Raw genomic sequence first — 26,908 nt, 5'->3', positions numbered from 1 at the left:
GGAGACACCAGGGGGCGAAGGGGATCAAGGCAGCAGTTGGTGTAGAGGATACGAATGTGTTCAAGAAAAAGGAGTAGACGTGGGAAGAGAATGAGGTCGCAGAGGATACTTGCGGGGTATGGGAGATGGATACGCAGGCGAGGTGGAGTGCATGTTGTTCAAGAATTTGTAGTGATTTATAGAATTTGGGAGGGGGCGAACACCCAGGCAACACTAGCATAACAGAGGGTAGAATGGATCAAGCATTTGTAGATATGAATGATGATAGAAGGATGCAGTTCCCATGTCCAGCCAGACAGAAGTTTCAGGAGACGGAGTCTATTGTGGGCTTTGCGTTGGATGGTAAGGAAATGGGGAGTCCAGTTGAAGTGATGGTCAAGAGTGAGGCCAAGGTACTTCAAGAGGGAAAAATGCGCTGTGGTAATAGGAAGTTGTGTGAGACAGACGAAAGGAATCTGACAGTAATGAACATGAAAACCACCGACTCTGTGTGCTACACAGGTATGAATTGTGTGCGGAAAAGGAAACACACGAGTTTGAAAACGTTATGGAGAACGCCTCACCAGTGCTTCGGACCTCACGGGGTACCTATCACCACTAGCCTCAAACCCGTTTTACGCAACTGACTTCCTTGTCTCAGTCGACCATTGGAGACAGGTAAGTCCACTGCAGCGACCCTGCTATTTCACTCCTGTACCGAGTCTCGTCTGTTCCGAGTGGTCGTTTTCGTTTACACGTCAGCCTCAAAATTGTGATCTGAGGACTGTCTGATATGCAGTTTGACATCTGAAAGCTGAAAGCAAGGTTATGAGGGACCTATTTTATGAAAAAAATAAACAAAATATACTAATAAAATGTAAGAACAAGCAAAGATAACCGTGTATTAATGACCAAGGCACAACTGATAGTGAAATTTCGTGTTAAAGGTCGTGTGGTAAATTCTTTACAGTCCTGAGAACTGAAAGAATAGATCATATGTTATCCAAGCATTTCAGAATATATAGGCTTTTTTTTATTTGCTGCAGAAAATATTTACTTTCGAACAGATGAAACAATATCTAGAACCCAACAAATAACGCCTTTTTCTTTATCCTTTGTATCTCGTTTTGTTGCTAAGTGCCAAATAACATCGAAAATTATTTTTCTGGTCAAATAGTGCAGACATTTTCACTGTTGAAATAATTTTCATTAAAACTCACTTATCTCTTTATGTTTCTATATGTACATACGTTTCTTTCTTTCAGATATTTCGTCTCTGTTCTGTGAAAATATTAGAAGGAAAAAATACAAGGACCTTGTGTAACTTCTCTGTTGTCGCTTTAAAAATGGTTCAAATGGCTCTGAGCACTATGCGACTTATGTTCTGAGGTCATCAGTCGCCTAGAACTTAGAACTAATTAAACCTAACTAACCTAAGGACATCACACACATCCATGCCCGAGGCAGGATTCGAACCTGCGACCGGAGCGGTCGCTCGGCTCCCGACTGTAGCGCCTAGAACCGCACGGCCACTCCGGCCGGCTGTTGTCGCAGAAACAAAGCAAACAACAAAGTAAAGGTTAAGAAGAAACGACAAAATAAAATCCATTTTCATCGAAGAAACGTGCTGGGTCGGAACAGGTTAACTTCCGATATTGGCAAACGCTCCCCTATCACAACCACAGGTGGTAGCACGAACGGCCAAAGACACTCCTAGTTGGGGATGAGCCACCTCTGGAGAGCTAACATACACTCACAAGCGAAACCATCGACAAGCCGCTGCAAATCAGCAACGTTGACTGGATATGCCAGCTGCTATTAAAGCCGACCAACAGGCTAAAGCAGAGAAGCCGACAAGCTCGCACACTGACCCACAAACAAATCGCCAACGCTAGCCTACACTGTGAATCCGACACATGACCTATCGGACACTAAACGTTGATGAACCCAACTGTTGCAGGCATCCTCATGTTGACCGAGAAGCCAACAGCGGGACACAGCTGCAGCCGCCGAGTAACACCGCTCCACAAAGTCAAAGTACCGGCCTGCATGATACCTCTACTAACAGAGGCTACCCTTGCATGACCTGTCGCAGGCAGCAAGAAAACCGCTACTGCTCTTACAACCAGACCCAACTATCGCACTGTTTTTTTCTTCCTTTGCTCTTTCTTTGGCACCTTTTTTCCTGCCCTTCAGACCGCTACCCTTCGTTCAACTTTCGACCCAGTCTATCTCCAGATGAGCGCGTATTAATGGTTAACCTTAACCAGACATACGTAAACATCGCAGTACCCAGATCCTGCGAGACCTCACTTAGTGAAAACTAACCAATATGCAGATATGGCAGTAGACATTTTGTGTTGGCCATCTTGCCGGTGTGGGCGTGGAGGGGCTCCAACCTTAAAAAAGAAATGAAAAGAAAAAAATAGTTCCATGTTTCTGTCAATACGCAGTGTACTCCACAATCTGCACGGTCTGTCGATCATTGACGTCATAGTCACGCTCGCGTCGTTATCGGCTGCTAATTTACATGCAGGAGCAAAAGGCAAGCACACTTCTAGTAGCTGATTTTGAACAGAAAGTCGTTCGCGCAAACTTGCCACGGGCCGGTTTTTTTTTTTTTTTTTTAATATACTGTGTAGTGTGCAATAAAGAGATCATCCCTGATGACTTATTCTTTTAGGATGGAAAGTAAGGATAAAAGGAAAGCTATTTATTACTCTTTCAGTTAGGCTTGGGCACTCAATGGGTCCTTTAGCCTGCTGTCTATGGTGATGTCTATCTCCTGTGGAGGGTGAGATGTGTGTAGGCTGTTATGTGTGACTGCTTCCTCGTGTTATGACAGATCGCCCATCGGGGGTGAAACGTTATTGACTTCGGTACTCCATACTTGTGCCATCTTGGAGGGTTTACCGTTCCTACCGATTCTAACTGTCGAACGTCGTCCCTAAGGGCATCGATTTTGTCAAAAACTCGTAGAGCCTTGTCATGGACCTTCTCTTGTATAGTGGTCGACGTTTCTTGTCCACCACCGAGTTCCTGTGATGTAGCAAATGTTTTGCAGCGCTTAGAGTTTGTTGTAGTTGGAGACGCACGTAGTTCCCCACGAGGTGGAGCTACAGTATATAACATTGTGGGTTCCACCGCTGCGTTATACAATTGGAGTTTAGTCTTAGGGTTGAGATCCTTACTCTTCAGGAACGGAATCAATGACCTGGGCATCGTCTGGGCTGCCGTCTTCTTCTCGTCAGTTTTTTGTTAGCAGAAGAGCCAACACCGTGTTACGAGTGGAGGCCGAAATGCACGCGTTTTAGCTCACGCAGGCTGGAGTGAGGAGGGAAGAACTATACTGACGTGAGATCTGGAACATGACAAGGAATGAGAATTCAAAAAGCGGACGTAATTACTTTGATACTTAACTTTAATACACTAATGATGAACGTCGCTCTTAACGGTACATGATTCACAATATTATCTATTCAGAATATGGCGCCTTGCTAGGTCGTAGCAAATGACGTAGCTGAAGGCTATGCTATACTGTCGTCTCTGCTAATGAGAGCGAATGTAGACAGTGAACCGTCGCTAGCAAAGTCGGCTGTTCAACTGGGCGAGTGCTAGGGAGTCTCTCTAGACTAGACCTGTCGTGCGGTGGCGCTCGGTCTGCAATCACCGATATTGGCTACACGCTGGTCCGACGTATACTAACGGACCGCGGCCGATTTAAAGGCTACCACCTAGCAAGTGTGGTGTCTGGCGGTGACACCACAGTCAATATGCTACGTAAGGAGCAATTTTTGACAAGGTAGACACCGAGGTACTTCACTCCCGGCGGCCATGGGATAAATGGATCAGCTATTTGGAGTCTGTCGTTCAGAACTGGTTCCCTCCGTGTGAACATAACGGCTGCCGTCTTCGTCGGGTTGATTGTTATCTTATTTTGCAGCGCCCAGCTTTCCATTACATCGAGTCGTCGTTGCATGGGCAGAGTTGCGGGCGCGAGGGAGGCAGCGGGCCGGCTCAACAGGTGGCGCCGCCCCTCCTCCCTGCGGCGGACGCAGGCGGCGGAGGGCATGCCGCAGGTACCGTTGCCGCCTGGAATGCCGGTCCAGCTCCAGGCTCCAGTCTGGAGGCGGCCGCTGGAGCCGCAACACCTCAGCAGCCGCCGCGGGTGTGGGCGTGGCGGACGACGGCCTGCTCTGCTCAGCTGACCGCACAGATGGCGACCACCGACTCTGCGGCAGGTACGTTGCGCCTCTTACATCCACTAAATCCAGTGCTCAGGTTTACACAGAGCTGCCTCTGATACTTTCTCTGATATTTAGTTTAAGGATAGGCTGTCCCACCACTAAGCGTGGCCAACGTGTTTACTTTCGAAACACGGAACCTGTATAATACATCAACTACTGACCGCCAAGTTGGAATTGAAACTAATATAGTTTATCACGAGTGCCAAGACAATAGGAAGAAGTTGTGTTACAGCAAAACTCCAGATTTTATTGTGCCTCAGGTGTGTTGTTGCCGGGGGTATGCGAACATACGTAAGCCTTGTATGATTAGATATTGAGAAGCTTGCTTCGATTGCGGCTCAAGTTTGTTGCTCCCGTTTTCACTCTGTAAACAGGTTGGAGGACCTAATATTACTCCAACTGCAATTCTGGCTAAAATACCTCTCATTACGAGAGATTCATCGCAGTATGAGAATGATGCAGCTCTTTGCAGTGGGATACTTATATGTGAACTGTCGAATCACTTCCACCAAGACCATTATGGGACGTAAATTGCAGTTTTGCCTGGATTTCGGTCTTGGTGAAAAACTGGATATTAAAAAATATTTTCCAACACAGTGACGAACACTTTAAAAAGCAGATGTATTTTCTATAAGCATTTACAAAAACTGTTTTCTACTAACATGACCGACAAAACAGCAACCATTATAGATTCTGCGTCATTACATTGGCCAAACGGCGATTGGCCAAACAGTGACTGACTGCAGGGGCAGTATAACCCTGTGTTAACGATGTATCGTCTTTGGTCTGTTGTCAAAAGCAATTACAAACGGTTCAATGGCTCTGAGCACTATATGACTTAGCTTCTGAGGTCATCAGTCACCTAGAACATAGAACTAATTGAACCTAAGGACATCACACACATCCATGCCCGAGGCGGGATTCGAACCTGCGACCGTAGCGGTTGCTCGGTTCCAGACTGTAGCACCTAGAACCGCACGGCCACTCCGGCCGGCATAAGCAATTACATTTACTGATTTATAATGAAAAGTTAATGATTCATAACAAGACAATAACTGCGAGGTGGCACAGTGGTTAGCACACTGGACTCGCATTCGGGAGGACGACGCTTCAAACCTGCGTCCGCTTATCCTGATTTAGGTTTTCTGTGATTTCCTTAAATCACTTCGGGCAAATTCCGGGATGGTTCCTTCGAAAGGGCACAGCCGGCTTCCTTCCCCATCCCTCCCTAATCCGATGGCACCGATGCCCTCCCTGTTTGGTCCCTTCCCCAAAATCAACCAACAACGGAACCAAAGACAACAAATGATGATTCATTCTGAATACGTTTGTAAATATTGTTCTTTTGATTCTTGTGTGGAGATTTGGTTATGAAGTTACAATACAATACCTATCATAAAATTATTAATTACATCTTGAATTCAGGATCTATTTTATTCCTGGCATTAACTGAGGTACAGCACAAAATACCAAAACGGAATTTCAGATTAAAGATCTGTGTGATAATTTCTTAGTATCAAAATGACTAAAATCAGTAATCTCAACATAAGAATGTTCGACAATCGTTAATTAAAAAGTTAATTGCAACTGATGTAATTGGTTTTTCGTAGTGCATAGGTCACGTTAAATATATCAGATGACTGATTAACGTTCAAAAGTTTGTTTTTAGGTAAGTTGAAATTTACGAATTTTGCTATTTAATTATTGATTTAATTACAACAGAGATATTTCTCCTAAAATTTCTATGTGAGTGTAGTAATGCAATCACGAGAATTAAATTATAAATTTTGCTCAGATTTACGACTCTATGCCAATGCACAACATAAGGTTTCGTAAGTAATTATAACTTTCTGTTAATTTCAGTTAAATGACCTGAAATAATGATGTTGATACAGTGAATAAGTGAACCACACTTCCACTGAACTTTTAGTGGTACCGAAGCAATCGTTAACTCCCCATAACTGTCATATTGCAAGCTGTTCTATGAAATACGCAAATCTTGATATTATTTAGTACATACTAAGAAATACTTAAGCCAGTAAGGTAACATGTATTGTACCAATAAGAAAGATAGATAATCGAAGTACGGAAAGTTACGTTTTACGTACCGTCGACGACGTACTCGTATTGATGAAGGATGGGGAAGGGAATAGGCTTCGTCCCTGTCAAAGTAACTATCCTGACGTTTGTCGTAATCGATTTAGCGAAACCACGATAAACCTACCTCTTGATGGGCGCAGTGGGATTTAAACCCCTGTCCTCCCAAATGCGAGTCTAGTGTAATAGCCACTGCGCCTCCTCGCCCCGCGAAAAATGTTTTGAGTGACTTGCAATAGAAAATGGTTCAAATGGTTCAGAGCACTATGGGGCTTAACATCTATGGTCATCAGTCCCCTAGAACTTAGAACTACTTAAACCTAGCTAAACTAAGGACAGCACACAACACCCAGTCATCACGGGGCAAAGAAAATCCCTGACCCCGTCGGGAATCGAACCGGGGAACCCGTGCGTGGGAAGCGAGAACGCTACCGCAGACTTGCAATAGAATGCGGCGTTCCATCTCGAGACTGGCACAACTTCCGCTACACTGCTTCATTAATATTTCTCTTTATTCCTCAAGGTGACACCAGTAGCGACGTACTGAGCAGCGGAATATCTGACCTACTTTAAGCGGGAGCGTTACTATAAGTCTCTTAGAAATTTAACACGAAAGTGTGAGTTCTTTCATTTTTCAATTTTTTAATTTCCTATAACTCAACAACTGTATTTTATTCTTATTATTCCATGATATTTGTGCAGCTTTCATTCACAATAATTGTCTGCCTAGGTCCAAAAACTTGGAATAGGTACACTTCACTGATCACGTCACTAACCCGCGCTAAATAATTTCTACCATATCTGGAGCAACCTGCTGTCGCAAACTGCATTATGAAACTTGTTTCATTTCTAAAGATTAACAAAATTTTGCATTTACTAACTATGACCACAGTTATAACTGTTTTGTCAAAACTGGTCATACTTGTCACAAGGAGCTACCCATGGTTCTTATTTGCAGAAAGAAAAACTTATTTTAGACCTGTCGATCGCTGTTTGTTATTACTTCAAACTGAACTGTTCTGGGCGGTGTTGTCCATCTTCACACCCCTCAAACAATACCGAAAACGACAACTGTGTTCTAACCATGTGCTTACAGTATTACAGGGCTAAATCAGGCCAGACGGAAAGTGGCGAAACTCAGGCTGAGGTTTTGATCCGCCTCGCCGTGTCAGAACTCGACGCTGGCCGCCCGTGGCGGACCGCCGCACTAGAGACACCTTGCCCAGCGCCGGCACGGGAGGGGGAGGGGAAGCTTTGCCACTCTCTTTAAACATCCGTCTCGTCCGTGTCTAAAAACATGGGCAGCGAGGCGCAAGATACAAGACCAACACAAAACGGTCCATTCGAAAGGACGTTCAGGTAGCAGCGAATGTACGAGGACCAGCGTCCGATATTCCATCTGCATCGATACTGTGCAAATCACACTTAAGTGCCTGGCAGAGAGTTCATCGAACCACCTCCACAATGCTCTATTATTCCAATCTCGTATAGCGGGCAGAAAGAATGAACACCTACATCTTTGCGTACGAGCTCTGATTTCCCTTATTTTATCGTGGTCATCTTTCCGCCATATGTAGGTTGGTGTCAACAAAATACCTTCGCATTCGGAGGAGAAAGTTGGTGATTGGAATTTCGTAAGAAGATTCCATCGCAACGAAAAACGCCTTTCTTTTAATAATTTCCAGCCCAAATCCTATATCATTTCTCTGACACTCTCTTCCATATTTTGTGATAATGAAAAACGTGATGCCTTTCTTTGAACTTTCTAGACGTACTCCGTCGGTCCTATCTGCTAAGGATCCGACACCGCGAAGGAGTATTCTAAAAGAGGACGGACAAGCGTAATGTAGGCAGTCTCCTTAGTAGGTCTGTTACATTCTCTAAGTGTCCTGCCAATAAAACGCAGTCTTTCGTTAGCCTTCCCCACAACATTTTCTATGTGTCCTTTCCAATTGAAGTCTTTCGTAATTGTAATACCTCGGTATTTAGATGAATTTACGGCCTTTAGATTAGAGTGATTTATCGTGTAACCGAAGTTTAACGAGTTCCTTTCAGCACTCATGTGGATGACCTCACACTTTTCGTCATTTAGGGTCAACTGACACTTTTCGCACCATTCAGATGTCTTTTCTAAATCGTTTTGCAGGTTTTTTTGATCTTCTGATGACTTTATTACTCTATAAATGACAGTGTCATCTGAAAACAACCGAAGATGGCTGCTCAGATTGTCTCCCAAATCGTTTATATAGATCAGGAATAGCAAAGGACCTATAACACTACCTTATGGAATCCCAGAAGTCACTTCTGTCTTAGTCGATCACTTTCCGCCAGTTACTACGAACTGTGAACTCTCTGACAGGAAATCGCTAATCCAGTCACATAACTGAGGCGACATTCCATAAGCACGCAATTTTACTACGAGCCGCTTGTGTTGTACAGTGCCAAAAGCCTTCCGGAAATCCAGGAATATGGAATCGATCTGAAATCTCTTGTCAATAGCATTCAGCACTTCATGCGGATAAAGAGCTAGTTGTGTTTCACAAGAACGATGTTTTGTAAAACCATGTTGACTGTGTGTCAATAGACCGTTTTCTTCGAGATAACTCATAATGTTCGAACACAATATATGTTCCAGAAACCTGCTGCATATCGACGTTAATGATATGGGCCTGTAATTTAGTGGATTACTCCTACTACCTTTCTTGAATATTGGTGTGACCTGTGCAACTTTCCAATCTTTGGGTACGGATATTTCGTCGAGCGAACGGTTGTATATGATTGTTGAGTATGGAGCTAATGCATCAGCTTACTCCGAAAGGAACGTAATACAGTCTGGACCAGAAGATAGAAACAGTATTTCACATCTGGAAGCCATTACGTTCAGAGGCTTTATAATTTATCGGGAATATTTTTTTTCAGTAAATAGGAAAGTGTTCCTCCTGTTTTGTGCTTCTCGCGATACGTTTAGTTAAAGAAACTATTTCACGGCATCATATAGACCGAGACAAGGAAACGTAATATCCATCGGCATACAAGGTTCAGGTGATAAATCTGAGTATGGCATCGACACGTGTCTTCCAGTGTGTATTGTTTCTCTTTTTCTCCTACAGTCGCTTTGGGAGAAGAGGCATGTCAGAGCATTTAGTTTGTCGTAACTGTCAGCGATGTGCAAAGCACCAGCGGACGTATTTTACGCGTTTCCAAATCACATCCGAATCCTGGCTTCTGATTGTCCAGCCGTTCCCACTGTTCCGATCAATTCTCTGCGTGAGATGTCCACCCCGACAGCATACGCGCCCAGTTTTGCAAGACACAACATACAGTCTCGTTGCATTATCACGTGAACTGGAGCAAAATATCTTTTCAAGATGGTCTTACTGTAATGTGAGGGTCCATTAAATGCAAAAACACTCTCTAAGCTTCGTCTATCCAGCAATGTCCGTGTGTCCGTGTGTTTTAATTTAATCGCTGTTTTCTTTTACATTTTTCATCATTCCACGGAAGTATCTAGTGATTGTATTATACTTCTTATTAGCCCTATACGAGGGTAATCCCAAATGAAAAGTCTCCTGTTTTTTACAAGTACAGAACTCTGTATGTGTGGCAGTTGGTCACACTGTTATGAAGAGTGCTTCACGCGCTGTGTGTAAACATGCGCACACCGCGCTCAGTCTTGGCTTGGCAGCCGTTGAGACTGGAGCTCCCGTCTGATGTTCCCGACAAGTGCGAACAGCGCACAGTTATACGGTTTTTGAACGCAAAGGGCACTGCGCCGATTGAAATCCATCGCCAACTGACGGACGTGTATATTGAGTTGTGAGTTGTGTATGGATGTCAAAATGTTCGTAAGTGGTGTAGAGAGTTTGCAGCTGGTCGGACCGAAATTCATGACGAACAAAGGACCGGGAGACCGCCATTTTCTGAGGAGACAGTATTGAAAGTTGCGCGAAGCATGCGTGAAGACCGGCGGATCACCCTGGATCATCTCTGCACGTTGGTTCCTGAGGTTTCCCGAAGCATCGCTCACAGAATTTTATCGGAAACATCGAACTACCGGAAGGTGTGAGCAAGATGGACGCCACCCATGCTGACTGAAGACCACATGCGGCAACGAGTTGATGCTTCCCGCGCATTTCTTCACCGCCTTGCAGCCGAACAGGACTACTTTGTGGACTCAATTGTCACTGGTGACGAAACGTGGGCATACCACTTTACACCTGAAACCAAGCAACAATCACGCCAGTGGCGGCATCCTTCTTCGCCAAAGCCGCGGAAATTCCAGCAAACACAGTCTGCCGGTAAAGTCATCACAACCATTTTTTGGGCTCGGAAAGCGGTATTGTTGGTCGACTTTATGCCCACTGGGACCACAATTAACGCTGACACTGTGAGACTCTGAAAAAACCGAACGGTCAATTCAGAACCGGAGAAGAGGAATGTTGTGCAAGGGCGTACACATTCTCAATGACAACGCCCGCTCTCACATCGTTCGGGAAACCGTTGCTCTCCTGCAGCAGTTTCAGTGGAACGTAATCACCCACCGACCGTATAGTCTTGACTTGGCGTACACTGACTATCACCTGTTCCCTGGGTTAAAAAAACATTTGACCGGAAAGCGATTCAGCTCCGACAACGAGGTGAAAGAAGAGGTTCATAACTTTCTGAACAGCATGGCGGCGATCTGGTATGACATGGGCATACAAAAACTGCCACAGCGTCTACAAAAATGCATCGACAGAAATGGTGATGATGTCGAAAAATAACTAAATGTTCAAGCTGTGAACTGATGTAAACCATTGTAGAAATAAGCAGATCTATGTACTCATAAAAAAATAGGAGACCTTACTTTTGGGACTACCTTGGTATACTACAAGTATAGTTGACATTATCGCATGCTTCAGCTATACTGTCTTTTGAGTCTCACAGAAAACTATCAACATTTGTAATCTTTTTGTCCTATACAACTGAAAGTGGTATGTTACACTGTATTCAGCAGCAACGTCATTTGTTTACAAGTGACAGATCAACTGCAATATACACTGACAACTGCTGAAGTCCTCGAATTACATGTTTTTAGTTGCGGTGACCTGCTTATCCATTTTTAACATTTTCTGTCCTAGTCAGATAAAGCAACGTCGCAATTTTGCTGATTCTACGTTCGGAAGGCTAGCTCTGGCAGGTCCGCTACTGACCAAACGCTTGAGGAAAACTAAGATTGACCAAACGCTTGAGGAAAACTAAGATCAGCGTTTCACCTCAGTCTTGGAAATAATGCGTGTCTTTATTTCGTGACTGTGCCATTGTTACCGGCTCCTATTGTAATGACATACAAATCGCTCATAAAATGTTTTCGGTACGTTCCAGAACATAACTAAATAGAATCAAACTTAAGGCGGTATCCAGTTGCTTTAACCTCAATATGTTTTTCACTTGTAGTGCGCCGAATCACAATTAACAGTATAAATCAGACAACGTAATCCTTAAATTATTTATATTGTCACTTTGAATCTCTATGTTAGGATCATAGGGTAACGTGAATCACGGTCATATATCGGCGTTAAGGCGTGTGAGTTTAACTAAAAATTAAATTCTCTCGAAGAGTGAACTCCGAATGACTGGACGTGTGAATGCATTACCCTCTTAGAGTAAGTCAATAATTACTTTCACGACAGTCAGACTTAGCACTTGACGACGACGATGGAGGCAGTCGCCGAAATCTTTGCATTTTATGCGAATTTGATGCTGCAAATTAACCAAGAACTTTCTATTGAATATCACGTCTTGTGGTTCTAAATTTCATTAGAGCAATAGAAAATATGCAGGGGCATTCTTCTTCGGTGTAGTTGTAGTGGTCTTGAAGGCACTTCGTTCATATAATTACAAAGTTTCTGACTCCGTGAGAAAATAAAGGTTTGCTGTTGAGCAGCACGCCACGTGTGGCCCCTGTATTGATGGACTCTTAACGTACTCGTGTATTGGACTTCACCAAACGATTCGTATTCCGACGGGAACAGGTCGGCACTGTATGCAGGGTGTTCAAGCACATCGCAATTTAGATCATGAAGAGAGTGGAGCTGCAGCCTGTGGAGGCGCGATGTCATGCAAAGAGAAGAATATTTTCCAGCAGTTGACCTCGGAGTTTACTTCGTACTACAAGCTTCAGCTTGTTGCGAAGCATAGCACACAACGGTTACTGTTGACCCTCTATTCCAGGTAACGTTCCAGCAACGGCCTTTCCGAACCTCGGAAAACTGTGAGCACCATACTCCTGCAGAGACCTGATTTTTTCAATTTGTTTTTGGCTGGAGATTCGGAGTATATCTATTCTATGCGCTGGGGCAGCTCTCTGTCTCGAAGTGATGAATCTATGTTTCGTTCCAAAGACGTTTGACCTTGTTTAGCACGTGAATGCAGTGGATTGTGACAAATCATCAATCGACTGCTCTTGTGCCCTTGTGCTCCTGATATGGGAAACTCGCCATCGTGCCCCTCTTAGATTTAGTGGTAAGAGGGCCCAGTGCACAACCTGTCAATAACTGAACACAGGTCAAGCATGAAAACGGGAAGAACGTGTACTAAACTGTGGATAAATAAAAAGAAACGAAATAGAAATAGTGAACGGTCCAAGAACAAGAAGTGCAATAAAGAGCAGCCTGAAACAGCGACGGTGTCGTGGTTAAGTAGTTATGGTGTTGGACTACCGGGAGGGCGAGGTGAGTTCAAAACTCTCTCGTGCTATACAGGGTGTTACAAAAAGGAACGGCCAAGCTTTCAGGAAACATTCCTCACACACAAATAAAGAAAAGATGTTATATGGGCATGGGTCCGGAAACGCTTAATTTCCATGTTAGAGCTCATTTTAGTTTCGTCAGTATGTATTGTTCTTCCTCGATTCACCGCCAGTTAGCCCAATTGAAGGAAGGTAGTGTTGGCTTCGGTGCTTGTGTTGACATGCGACTCATTGCTATACAGTACTAGCATCAAGAACATCAGTACGTAGCATCAACAGGTTAGTGTTCATCACGAACGTGGTTTTGCAGTCAGTGCAATGTTTACAAATGCGGAGTTGGCAGATGCCCATTTGATGTATGCATTACCACGGGGCAATAGCCGTGGCGCGGTACGTTTGTATCGAGACAGATTTCCAGAACGAAGGTGTCCCGAAGAACAGGAAGACGTTCGAAGCAATTGATCGGCGTCTTACGGAGCACGGAACATTCCAGCCTATGACTCACGACTGGGGAAGACCTAGAACGACGAGGACACCTGAAATGGACGAGGCAATTCTTCGTGCAGTTGACGATAACCCCAATGTCAGCGTCACAGAAGTTGCTGCTGTACAAGGTAACGTTGACCACGTCACTGCATGGAGAGTGCTACGGGAGAACCAGTTGTTTCCGTACCATGTACAGCATGTACAGGCACTATCAGCAGCTTATTGGCCTCCACGGGTACACTTCTGCGAATGGTTCATCCCACAATGTGTCAATCCTCATTTCAGTGCAAATGTTCTCTTTACGGATGAGGCTTCATTCCAACGTGATCAAATTGTAAATTTTCACAATCAAAATGTGTGCGCTAACGAGAATCCGCACGCAATTGTGCAATCACATCATGCACAGATTTTCTGTGAACGTTTGGGCAGGCATTGTTCGTGATGTCTTGATTGGGCCCGACGTTCTTTCACCTACGCTCAATGGAGCACGTTATCATGATTTCATACGGGATACCTGTGCTGCTAGAACATGTGCCTTTACAAGTATGACACAACATCTGGTTCAGGCACGCTGGAGCTCCTGCACATTTCTGTCGAAGTGTTCGTACGCTTCTCAACAACAGATTCGGTGACCGATGGATTGGTAGAGGCGGACCAATTCCATGGCCTCCACGCTGCCCTGACCTCAACCCTCTTGACTTTCATTTATGTGGGCATTTGAAAGCTCTTGTCTACGCAACCCTGATACCAAATGTAGAGACTCTTCGTGCCCGTATTATAGACGGCTGTGATACAATTATCCATTCTCCAGGGCTGCATCAGCGCATCAGGGATTCCATACGATGGAGGGTGGATGCATGTATCCTCGCTAACGGAGGACATTTTGAACATCTCCTGTAACAAAGTGTTTGAAGTCACGCTGGTACGTTCTGTTGCTGTGTGTTTCCATTCCATGATTAATGTGGTTTGAAGGGAAGTAATAAAATGAGCTCTAACATGGAAGGTAAGCGTTTCCTGAAACATGTCCACATAACATATTTTCTTTCGTTGTGTGTGAGGAATGTCTCCTGAAAGTTTGGCCGTACCCTTTTGTAACACCCTGTATACAAGGTGGTCCGTTGATAATGACTGGGCCAAATATCTCACGAAATAAGCGTCGAACGAAAAAACTATCAAGAACGAAACTCGTCTAGCATGAAGGGGGAAACGAGATGGCGCTATGTTTGGCCCGTTAGATGGCGCTGCGATAGGTCAAACGGATATCAATTGCGTTTTTTTTTTAAGTAGGAACCCCATTACCTATTCTTGTAGTACGTAAAGAAATATGAATGTTTTAGTTAAACCACTTTTTTCGCTTTGTAATAGATGGCGCTGTAATAGTCACGAACGTATAAGTACGTGGTATCACGTAACATTCCTCCAGTGCGGACGGTATTTGCTTCGTGATACATTACCCGAGCTAAAATGGGCCGTTTACCACATGCGCCGGACGATGTGACCGAGCGGTTCTAGGCGCTTCGGTACGGAACAGCTAGACCGCTACGGTCGCAGGTGCGAATCCTGCCTCGGGCATGGATGTGTGTGATGTCCTTGGGTTAGTTAGGTAAAAGTAGTTCTAAGTTCTAGTGGGCTGATGACCTCAGATGTTAAGTCCCATAGTGCTCAGAGCCATTTGAACCATTTTTGAGCCAATTGCGGAAAAGATCGATGTCGTGTTAATGTATGGCTATTGTTATCAAAATGTCCAACAAGCGTGTGCTATGTATGCTGCTCGGTATCCTGGACGACATCATCCTAGTGTTCGGACCGTTCGCCGGGGAGTTACGTTATTTAAGCAAACAGGAAGTGTTCAGCCAAGTGTGAAACGTCAACCACGACCTGCAACGAATGATGCAAAAGATGTTTTAGCTGCTGTCGTGGCTAATCCGCACAGCAGTAGCAGATAAATTGCTCGAGAATCGGGAATTTCAAAAACGTCGATGTTGACAATGCTACATCAACATCGATTGCACCAGTACCATATTTCTATGCACAAGGAATTGCATGGTGACGAATTTGAAAGTCGTGTTCAATTCTGGCACTGGGCAACAGAGAAATTAGGGGATGACGACAAATTTTTTGCACGCGTTCTATTTAGCGATGAAGCGCCATTCACCAACAGCGGTAACGTAAACCTGCATAATATGCACCATTGGGCAACGAAAAATCCACGATGGCTCCGACAAGTGGAAAATCAGCGACCTTGGCGGGTTAATGTAGGGTGCGGCATTATGGGAGGAAGGATAATTGGCCCCCACTTTACCGATGGCAATCTAAGTGGTGCAATGTATGCTGATTTCCTACGTAATGTTGTACCGATGTTACTACAAGATGTTTCACTGCATGATAGAATGGCGATGTACTTCCAACATGATGGATGTTCGGCACATAGCTCGCGTGCGGTTGAAGCTGTATTGAATAGCATATTTCATGACAGGTGGATTTCTCTTTGAAGAACCATACCATGGCCCGCACGTTCACCGGATCTGACGTGCCCGGATTTCTTTCTGTGGGGAAAGTTGCAGGATATTTGCTATCGTGATCCACCGACAACGCCTGACAGCATGCGCCAGCGGATAGTCAATGCATGTGCGAACATTACGGAAGGCGAACTGCTCGCTGTTGAGAGGAATGTTGTTATACGTATTGCCAAATGCATTGAAGTTGACGGACATCATTTTGAGCATTTATTGCATTAATGTGGTATTTATAGGTAATCACGCCTTAACAGCATGCGTTCTCAGAAATGATAAGTTCACAAAGGCACATGTATCACATTGGAAAAAGCGAAATAAAATGTTCAAACGTACCTACGTTCTGTATTTTAATTTAAAAAACCTACCTGTTACCAACTGTTCGTCTAAAATTGTGAGCCATATGTTTGTGCAATCATCTACCACAAAGCGAAAAACGTGGTCCAACTAAAACATTCATATTTCTTTACGTACTACACGAATATGAAATAAAAAATTGGGGTTCCTTTTGTAAAAAAAAACCGCAGTTGATATCCGTTTGACCTATGGCAGCGCCATCTAGCGGACCAATCATAGCGCCACCTGGTTTCCCCCTTCAAGCTACACAAGTTTCGTTCTTTATATATATATATATATATATATATATATATATATATATATATATATATATCACAGCGTTATGAATTGTCCGACCGGTCAATCAAATGTTTGTTCTCTTTCTGTAGTCTTGGCAGTTGTCATACTATACATTGGTTAATTGATTATAAAATGTGACTTTGGTGGTCAGAATATGTTACCGACACTGATTAATTTGATGAATAGTGATAGCAGGCAAGATAACACGTACACCTCTCACAGAAATGGAAGCAACAAATAAACGAGAATGAACTGTGTTACAACAAAGCCATTCAAGAGTCAAAAGTTCCAAAACGGTACGCAATTTGAAAAACGTTAAAAACGTATGTTTTGACAGAGCTCAGAGAAACTGTGTGATTTGGAAGCTGATGCGTTCATTTGTTCCAGCTTAAGTGACGAACTATTATGTTTTCATCTTTACCTTGGGAAAAGATACGAACGAGGATACAGAGCAAGGAGGCGCATCTCATTCACTTACCAGACGTAAAAATTAGGTGCGTTGATAAGAGATTCCCATCATATGGCACACGTACTGCTACTAATGCCGTGTGTGACACACCAGACGTGTTTTCCGGTGCAGGTTTCGGTTGACTTGGCGCGTTGTCATCAAAAGTTTGCGGTTTCCATTCGAAAACCACTTTCTTTCGGTTACTAATAGAGTAGTTGTGCTGAATCGACTGTCATTAAAGGTCCCCACCTTACACCTCGCTGTTGCAAACGGACATTACACCATGACACAGAACTAATTTGAATAAAGCGAAATGCGAAAAAAAGCAAAAAAAGCTGGCACAAGGAAGGTTTGCAGTCGGGTCGCCCGCTGGGCAGTCCATCACCGTAATCACTTAACCACGACGCCATTTTGCTTCCCGCATGCACTATATTCCACTTCTCTAGATGTAAATGCTATTCACACTAAAGTGCCTGGCGGTTCAATGAACCAACCACCTTCAAGCTGTCTCTTTACCGTCCCAGTCTCGAACGGCGCGCGGGAAAACGAGCACTTAAATGTTTCTGCGCGAGTCCTGATTTCACTTATTTTATCGTGACGATCGTTTCTCCCTTTGTAGGTGGGTGCTAACAGAATGTTTTCTCAATCGGAGGAGAAAATTGGTGATTTAAATTTCATGTGAAGGTCCTGTCGCTACGAAAAATGCCTTTGTTATAATGTTTGCCAATCCAATTCACTTATCATGCCTGTGGCACTATCTCCCCTATTTCGTGATAATACAAAACGAGCTGCCCTTCTTTGAACTTTTTGGATGTCATCCGTCAGCCCCACCTGATGCGGATCTCACACCGCACAGCAGTACTCCAGGACCATTCACTGTTTCTATTTTGATTTCTTCCGTCATAGTCAAGTACACTTTCTTCCTGTTTCCATGCTTGATCTGCATTCAGTTTTTGGTGAGCTGTCCACTGGGCCCTCTTACCATGAAATCTCATGGGGATGCGATGGTGACTTTCCGTTGCGAGACGCTCTGCGCACAGACTGTATGAAAGTTGAGCCTGAGCAGGATTCCATAAGCAAAACCAGCACTAACGTACATACGGTTTGCCATTCCACCAATAATCATAATAATAGAATCAGGACACTGACTTGCTCAACGCCAGCATCATTCTTTTTTATCCATCCTGAGTGCTTTTCCCTCCCCGACTGAAATGCCCAGTTCCGTTAGCAAACACTTCTGTGGCGAAACATTGTCTGCGTATTGTCTTGACCCTTCCTTGGGTTTCCCCTGAACTTCAAGATCCAAAAAAATGGGTCCTTGTATGGTAAAAATGGAATGTGGCCAACAAATCAAAGCAAATTCATGTCATAATGGTGAAAGAAGTAGAGACAACGATGCGACCTCTTGAAGCTGCCACTGGTGATCAAATACAACACTATTTACAGGCTCGGCCATCATCTGAGTTTACATCCAAGCAGGCATTTCTAGCGCTGCTTACATTTTTTTGTCCATCCCCGGTACGTGATACAGAAAAAAACACCTAAATCGTAACCTCGCCGTTTACCTCATTAATGGCGGAGCACAAACTCTGTCTGCACATGGTTGGGCGTTTTCTGCGGGAGCCCTCCAAAATGGGTGCCTCGTGGTCTGTTACACATTTTTTTAACTCACGTCTGCGAACCGAAAACGAATGAAGGTGTGGGAACATTAATAGCTTTTTATAAACGTGGTGTTACTTGAAACAACTGAAAGTAAAAGAAGGGATCGACAGTAACTTTCGCAAGAAATGTCTTTGAAACAGAAACCTATGTTTCATCACAATTTACTCCAGCTCGTTAAGTAACGACATACTTTGTCAATTCGAAAGGATTTATCTATTTAAGAACGTCTACATACTGTTCCAGAACTTTATAAGGGATAAATCCTTCAGAATTCGTGTCCTCTGCGAAAATAGTACTCACAATTTAAATCCGATTGCAACGAAAATATTATAGATGGGGATGGCATTCACGTGGTCTGAAGAGAGAGTCGAACATTAGCTTCCCATTTCTTCATCTCTGCAGACGACCGCAGCTATCAAATTTAGCAGGTTCCTGCGTGTACCACTATATCACGGTATTATTTGGAAAGTTGGGACGAACACACTGCTAGTTTAGAAATTCTTAAATGTCGAATAGTCTTTTCAGACGAAAGGCCGTTGCTGAAGAAGTTACTTATATGTAGGAGCGCAAATGTATTGTTAAAGTATGTAATGGATCACGCTGACCTTTTACTCCCGTCTTCTCTTGTCTTATTATTAACAGGTTTATCGCTTGCAGAAAGCACCTAATCTTCTTGGACGAAATCGCGTAATACATTTCATTGCGACCGAAAGTGTACAGAGCGCTCACGTTGTTTCTTCCCTGCGAACCTCTCCTGACCTTTCCCGCAAATTGCTAACTTTTACGAGTGTTTTACTAAGGCCTCTAATAACTCGGAGTCCATCGTTGCCTTGACATTTGAGACTGCCTCCTAGACGGTGTATGTTTTCTAAGAACTCCCTGGCAAAGTTACGTCTACCCACTACGTCACGAAGAAACTGATAGCTTCCTGGGATGTAGGTGAGTCACCTCTGGCGGGCATGAATTCTTACTTTCTTTGAATAAAGATATTCATGGTAAACTGATTTGCCTGATGAACACTCGACTGCTTTGCAAATATCTGTGTTTTCTGTCCGTCACTAAATACAAATTTACATCCGACAGCGAAAAATATATGGTTATGACATGAAGGTTTCACTGAGGAATATTATGAGCTAGTTTACCCACGTTCCGTGACTTGACTCCACGGTGCAAGCTGTTAGATTACAGTTCCTTGCATCTTGCTTCTAAAACTCCCTCCTTTCACTTAACCACACTATATTTGTTTCGATTGTCTAATGAAACAGAAGACCAAGACCGTCAGCTTTGTAATCAGTTCATTCACTTTTACTGTTACTAACTTCGCGTTATGCTGTTCCAGAGTCCGCAGATCGTGGTCGAGCGGTAGCGTTCTCGCTTCCCTTGCCCGGGTTCCCGGGTTCGATTCCCGGCGGGGTCAGGGATTTTCTTTGCCTCGTGATGACTGGGTGTTGTGTGATGTCCTTAGGTTAGTTAGGTTTAAGTATTTCGAAGTTCTAGGGGACTGATGACCATAGATGTTAAGTCCCATAGTGCTCAGAGCCATTTGAACCTTTTTTTTTTGTTTCTTTCACTGCTTGCTCAATATACAGATTGAGTAACATCGGGGAGAGACGACAACCCTACAGTCGCAGGTTCGAATCCTGCCTCGGGCATGGATGTGTGTGATGTCCTTAGGTTAGTTAGGTTTAAGTAGTTCTAAGTCTAGGGCACTGATGACCTCAGATGTTAAGTCCCGTAGTGCTTAGAGCCATTTGAACCATTTGAAATCTCTTGAATAATTAATCCTGTTTTTCTGAAATTTTAAACACTTGTTTGACTGTACATGTACATCACATCTACAGATTACCGTTCCATTCGAGTAATTTATTGACCACCCTAAATAACTGTTTGTCCAGATGCAAATTACAAAACGTTTCAAGCAAATGTTCTTTAGCCATCAGGGGGACATCAATCAGCATGACCACTTTCCCAATACGAGGTGCATTCAAGTGGTAAGGCCTCCGATTTTTTTCTCCGGACTGGAAAGAGATAGAAACATGCGCATTGTTTTAAAATAAGGCCGCATTCATTATCAATACGTCCCAGAGATGGCAGCACCGTATGGCAGATGGAATTTTACCGCCAGCGGTGAGAATGAGAACTGTTTTAAATACTTAAAATGGCGACGTTTTCCTCACTTGAACAGCGTGCAATCATTCGTTTTCTGATTTTGCGTGGCGTGAAACCAACTGAAATTCATCGACAGTTGAAGGAGACATGTGGTGATGGAGTTATGGATGTGTCGAAAGTGCGTTCGTGGGTGCGACAGTTTAATGAAGGCAAAACATCGTGTGACAACAAACCGAACCAACCTCGTGCTCGCACAAGCCGATCTGACGACATGATCGAGAAAGTGGAGAGAATTGTTTTGGGGGATCGCCGAATGACTGTTGAACAGATCGCCTCCAGAGTTGGAATTTCTGTGGGTTCTGTGCACACAATCCTGCATGACGACCTGAAAATGCGAAAAGTGTCATCCAGGTGGGTGTCACGAATGCTGACGGACGACCACATGGCTGCCCGTGTGGCATGTTGCCAAGCGATGTTGACGCACAACGACAGCATGAATGGGACTTTCTTTTCGTCGGTTGTGACAATGGATTAGACGTGGATGCCAGTTTTCAATCCAGAAACAAAGCGCCAATCAACTCAATGGAAGTACACAGATTCACCGCCACCAAAAAAATTTCGGGTAATCACCAGTGCTGAAAAAAAAGGTGGTGTCCATGTTCTGGGACAGCGAAGGCGTAATCCTTACCCACTGCGTTCCAAAGGGCACTACGGTAACAGGTGCATCCTACGAAAATGCTTTGAAGAACAAATTTCTTCCTGCACTGCAACAAAAACGTCCGGGAAGGGCTGCGCGTGTGCTGTTTCACCAAGACAACGCACCCGCACATCGAGCTAACGTTATGCAAGAGTTTCTTCGTGATAACAACTTTGAAGTGATTCCTCATGCTCCCTACTCACCTGACCTGGCTCCTAGTGACTTTTGGCTTTTTCCAACAATGAAAGACACTCTCCGTGGGCGCACATTCACCAGCCGTGCTGATATTGCCTCAGCGATTTTCCAGTGGTCAAAACAGACTCCTAAAGAAGCCTTCGCCGCTGCCATGTAATCATGGCGTCAGCGTTGTGAAAAATGTGTATGTCTGCAGGGCCATTACGTCGAGAAGTAACGCCAGTTTCATCGATTTAGGGTGAGTAGTTAATTAGAAAAAAAAATCGGAGGCCTTGGAACTTGAATGCACCTCGTAGAGCGCGCCCCGCTAAGCACAACAGCGCAGGCGCAGCGCTCGTCCGCCTCCACACTACGAGATGGCGCTGCCTTAGAGACGGACCAAATTCTGCTCCCGCCAATCCGCGTATTAATATGTAACGCAGCCAATGAGATTGCTGCTAGCGTGGAACCTTTTCTCCTCGCGGATCACACTCGCGCAGTGATACCTGAAAGCTCGAGGTATTATGACGAGTGTACAGACCTCCGATTAGTCAGTCTGCATTATTCTGCATCAATCTGCATTAGTCTGCATTTGTCTGTACCAGTCTATAGTCAAGTTTCAGTATGCGCCTAATAAGATTATCATATTCCTGTACATAGTCATGAAGATAAATGAATAGACACTGTCAAGTATCAGAGATATGTGAGAATAAGATTAACGTACCAAGACCAAAGGAACTTCAGATTGTCAATTGTAAATAGCATCCAGAACCAAGTTAAGTTATTTTATGCTCTCTTTTTTAATAAATGAGTGTGAAAATTAATCAAGTTCTGTTTAAAGTTGGTCACCGTCAATCTGCTACTCTAAGTGTGCAAGTGGCATTTCTATCGTCTGACCTAACGGCAGAAGGTAAACACGCCACTATGACACCACGAGACATATTGCTGACACTCGTCTACTTCGTTAGAGCGACAAGTCAAATAATCTGATGGTGTGTGTACCGAAGGTCTTACAGTACGCACACCACAGTGTGTGTGTGTGCCTGCGAGACAGACAGAGAGAGAGAGAGAGAGAGAGAGAGAGAGAGATACCACTATATATTCTCTGTGTGGTCTGTATCCATGCAGCTATCGAAGAATGGACTGGTGAGAGACAAAGTACGTAGCAGAGCAAATTGCTTTGGGGAGGTATCCGTTTAGTGATACACCACGCAGTAAACTGAGTTTCGCATCGGCGCTGAGAGTCGAGGGGCCAGAAGAATCACATGTGTCGGCATGGCTGGCGTTAACAATTGTATTCTTACCAGTAGCACCAACAGCCACAGGACTTGGCTAACCTAACCAAGACGAGCTGACAAACATTCTCTCTTAGTCTCGCCATGTAGTTCGCTAACATTCAATGAGCGTCCAGATGTCGTGGTCCTCCAAAAGCCATTAAGGAAATGTCGAAAATTTTTGTGACGGATATCTTAATAGTAATGGCAACTGACAACTACGCAATGTGAGATATCGTGATCCGTAGCCGCGGGGGATTAGCCGAGCGGTCTCAGGCGCTGCAGTCATCGACTATGCGGCTGGTCCCGGCGGAGGTTCGAGTCCTCCCTTGGGCATGGGTGTGTGTGTTTGTCCTTAGGATAATTTAGGTTAAGTAGTGTGTAAGCTTAGGGACTGATGACCTTAGCAGTTAAGTCCTATAAGATTTCACACATATTTGAACTTTTTATTTTTAATGATCCGTAGTTGCATGTATTTTCCGCTGTCGTCTGGAAAACATAGCAGATTACACGATAAAGGCTGTATCAGGTGATATAGTACATTATGACCTGACTCAGACTCAAATGTCTTTTTAATCGCTGACAGTTGATGGGCAAGGTCTTGAACAGTCATCAGTCCTTATAGCTGCTATCTCAGTCTCAACGTCACGTGTTTACTCCGGTGGGTTTTAGCTACTATACTCACGGCATCAATTCCTGGCGTTGCATTCGGATTTCATCTACGCTGCTAATATACTGCTGGTTATCAAAACTGCAACACCAGGGCAGGAAATAGCGAAAACTGTTCACCACGTTCGACTGTCATGGGAATCATTGTGTCTCACGACAGTCATGTAATCCTGGACAGAAAGGATGTCAGCATCCGTCATAATATCGTCTGTTTTTTTTATTGCAGGTCTAGATTTCAGCTAACAGCGCAGTTAATATCAGTGCATTATAGGTAGTGATGTAGACTACCTGTAACGTATTGACCATAGCTGCGCTGGTAGTTGAATATCAGTCTGCAATAAAATTCCGACTGATGCTTATCTCGTTCCTATCCTGAAAATCTGTTCATTGTGCTTATACAACACGGTAGGAAGAATATACAGTTGAATTGTGAATAATTTGGAGTGAACAGGGCTCGAAATTCATATCACAGAGCTTCCGCCTCTGGAAACAATAACAGCTCCAACCTGGCTTTGTGCCAGATACGGATACGTCACTCCACGCTGGCTTTTGCTACCCCAGAGTTCATCAGCCGTAGTTGGCGACCAGTGGTAACGAACCAAGTCCCTCTGTGACCCATGGTCGGACTTTTTTAGTGGGTGAGAGACGTGGAGAATGCGCTGAACAGTGCAAACAATGCGAAAAGCGCTGGCGACATGTGGTGTTGCGTTGTCTTGTAGAACAAGAACGCCGAGGAGACCCCGAAGATATGGTACAGCTGTCGGACTTAACACGGCATAAATGTGACGACTACTGTCCGATTTACTGCCTGTGTGAAGCAGAGGCGTTCTCGTTGTATATCTTATGACACCCCATACTTGACACCAGGTGCTGTATGACGATGATGAATATAATGTGGGAATGTTCCCTCGCCTGGGAGCCTCCACACGTGAATTCGCCCGTCGTGACGCCGTACGCAGGTCCATGAAGCGCCTGGAGAGGACGCGTTGCCACTTCTGCTTCCATTGCTGCCTTTGGGTGGACCAGTGCCTCTCACTGCTGCCACGTCTGCGGAAGCCGCGATGCTCGAGTACGTGAAATGGCTGTACTACCCTGCACGCTCGAGCGAAGAATAAGCCGGTTCTCTCTGGCGCTAGTCGTGTTCGATCACTGAGGTCTAGCATGACGCTGAGTATGGCCCTCCTGAACCCTTCGATTCTGTATTCGCAGGGCAGTCGTGGTATGTCGACCAACGCGAGCTACAGTGTAGTGGACAGGCAGACCGCCGTCTCAATAGGCCACAGCCCTGCTACTGTTGAATTCAGACACCTGCTGTTTATCGTTTCTCATGGCTACAGAAGGACAACCACGATCCTCTCACAAACAAACCACTACAGACACGATTCCTGTATGAGAAATTCGCCGTGTAGCCTTTCCTTATATGAAGAATGTAAATGTTGTGACTACCACTCAGTGGCAGCTCAAGCAAACTTATACCAGTGTGCTACAGTGTAGTCGTCTATAGTCTTTTGAATTATATGGGCGATAATCATAACTAAATTTAATATATTAATTTTACATATATAAACTTGACTGTTTAAATATTTTTTTTTAATTTGGGGTTTAATAGTTTAACGTTGTAAGGAGTAAATAAGTGAACCCAGGTCAACAAGTTGCTAGTCTGTGCATTACGTCACTCAAACATGCTTCCGTTAGAACAAAGGTTACTCAAAAACTCGTTTTATTCTATGCTTATGTTTTTAGAGAGCGTCTTACCTTTTCGTAAGACTCACTCAGGCCAAAAGTTCCAGGAACTCGAAAGGGGCATCAACCTACTTCTACTCACAAAGTTTCATTTTATCTTCAGTCTCTGTCAACGGAATCAATGCCCTTTTGAAAATCAACAAACGTCTTTTGAATTCAGTAACATGTGGCAAATAATCGACTTCAGATTACATATGTCTTCAGTTCACGATATGTCCGTCCTAAATACAATTTGATATTCACCTAAGTTACTGTCCAGTGCCGTTTCTACTCCGTTTAGTATAAACTCAGAAATCGTGCTACACGCAACTGCTTGCAAAGAAATTCCTCTGTAGTTGTTAACATCTTGTTCATTGCCTTTCTTACGTAGTGGATGTATTAAGGCCACCTTTAATGTCCTGGTAGTTTTTCTTTTTTTCCGAGATTCCTTTGTGGTAGAGACCAGTTCAAAAGTTCTTCTGTAGTAGTGTCTCTTCCACTCCCTTTGCTGGCCGCTGTGGCCGAGCGGTTCTAGGCGCTGCAGTCAGGAACCGCGCTGCTGCTACGGTCGCAGGTTCGAATCCTGCCACGGGCATGGATGTGTGTGTAATGTCCTTAGGTTAGTTAGGTTTAAGTAGTTTTAAGTCTAGGGGACTAGTGACCTCAGATGTTAAGTTCCATAGTGCTCAGAGCCATTTGAACCATTTAAACCACTCGCTTTATAAGCTTTTAATAACTTCTTCTTTGATAGTTGTTGGTAAATATTTTTATAACATTTCATGTCTTTCAGTATTCGAGCTTATGGATTGTTTCTGGGCACTTAACAAGCTGATCAAAATATTTTTGCAAATATTTCGAAGTTACCAGTGTTACGTAACCCAGAACGGTGAGCCTCGTCCTACCCCTCTCTGTTGTTAGGTTTAAATTGAATGTCCATCTAATGTACTTTTGAAATCTTACTTTTCCCTCGAAAGATCTGTTGGAAAAGCGTCTCTTTAGTAGATCATCTACAGAAAACATTTTCATAGTAAATTTTCTCGTATACTCGCTTTTTTTACCACGATCTAGCCTATAGCCTTTTGACTTATAACGGTAGTAACAGAATATATGAATTTTACTTATATGAATTGAACTGTATAAAATAATTTAAATTTTATTATAAATACTTTAACACTGCTATAAATAAGATAAAATTTAAAAAATGGTGTCAGTGGGAATCGAACATGTTTATTCGAATTTCCAGTCTGTGTCTTAGATGACTTTTTGTCCATAGTTCGTTTTCACAGCTACTTTAATTATAGCTGGTTTCACTTTTGCTTGCCGCGGTGCCGTTATGACAATCCCTGCTCCGAAATGTCTCATACTCTACAGCTGTACAGTGCGCTACACGCAACTTCAACGAAAAATATTGACTTGGTGCTGTGAGCAATGCAGCACGTGCAGTGCTGGATGGTATGACGTCGCA

At 43.9% G+C, this 26,908-nt stretch overlaps 1 protein-coding gene across 1 annotated transcript in view; it reads left to right on the top strand.

Annotated features, from left to right (window-relative positions):
- The first annotated feature begins 3,956 nt into the window (after positions 1-3,956).
- The window catches only part of LOC126267900 (uncharacterized), a 1,063,720-nt gene continuing 1,040,768 nt past the window's right edge, over positions 3,957-26,908 (top strand). Inside the window, exons 1-2 of the mRNA XM_049973211.1 lie at positions 3,957-4,047; positions 4,089-4,220. Coding sequence (XP_049829168.1) covers positions 3,957-4,047; positions 4,089-4,220 — 223 coding nt within the window. The remainder of the gene's footprint in view (positions 4,048-4,088; positions 4,221-26,908) is intronic.

Source organism: Schistocerca gregaria, chromosome 4, assembly GCF_023897955.1.
Source record: "Schistocerca gregaria isolate iqSchGreg1 chromosome 4, iqSchGreg1.2, whole genome shotgun sequence".
Lineage (NCBI taxonomy): Eukaryota > Metazoa > Arthropoda > Insecta > Orthoptera > Acrididae > Schistocerca > Schistocerca gregaria.
Note: the sequence above shows the minus strand (reverse complement) of the source record. Positions and strands in the feature narration are given on the sequence as shown.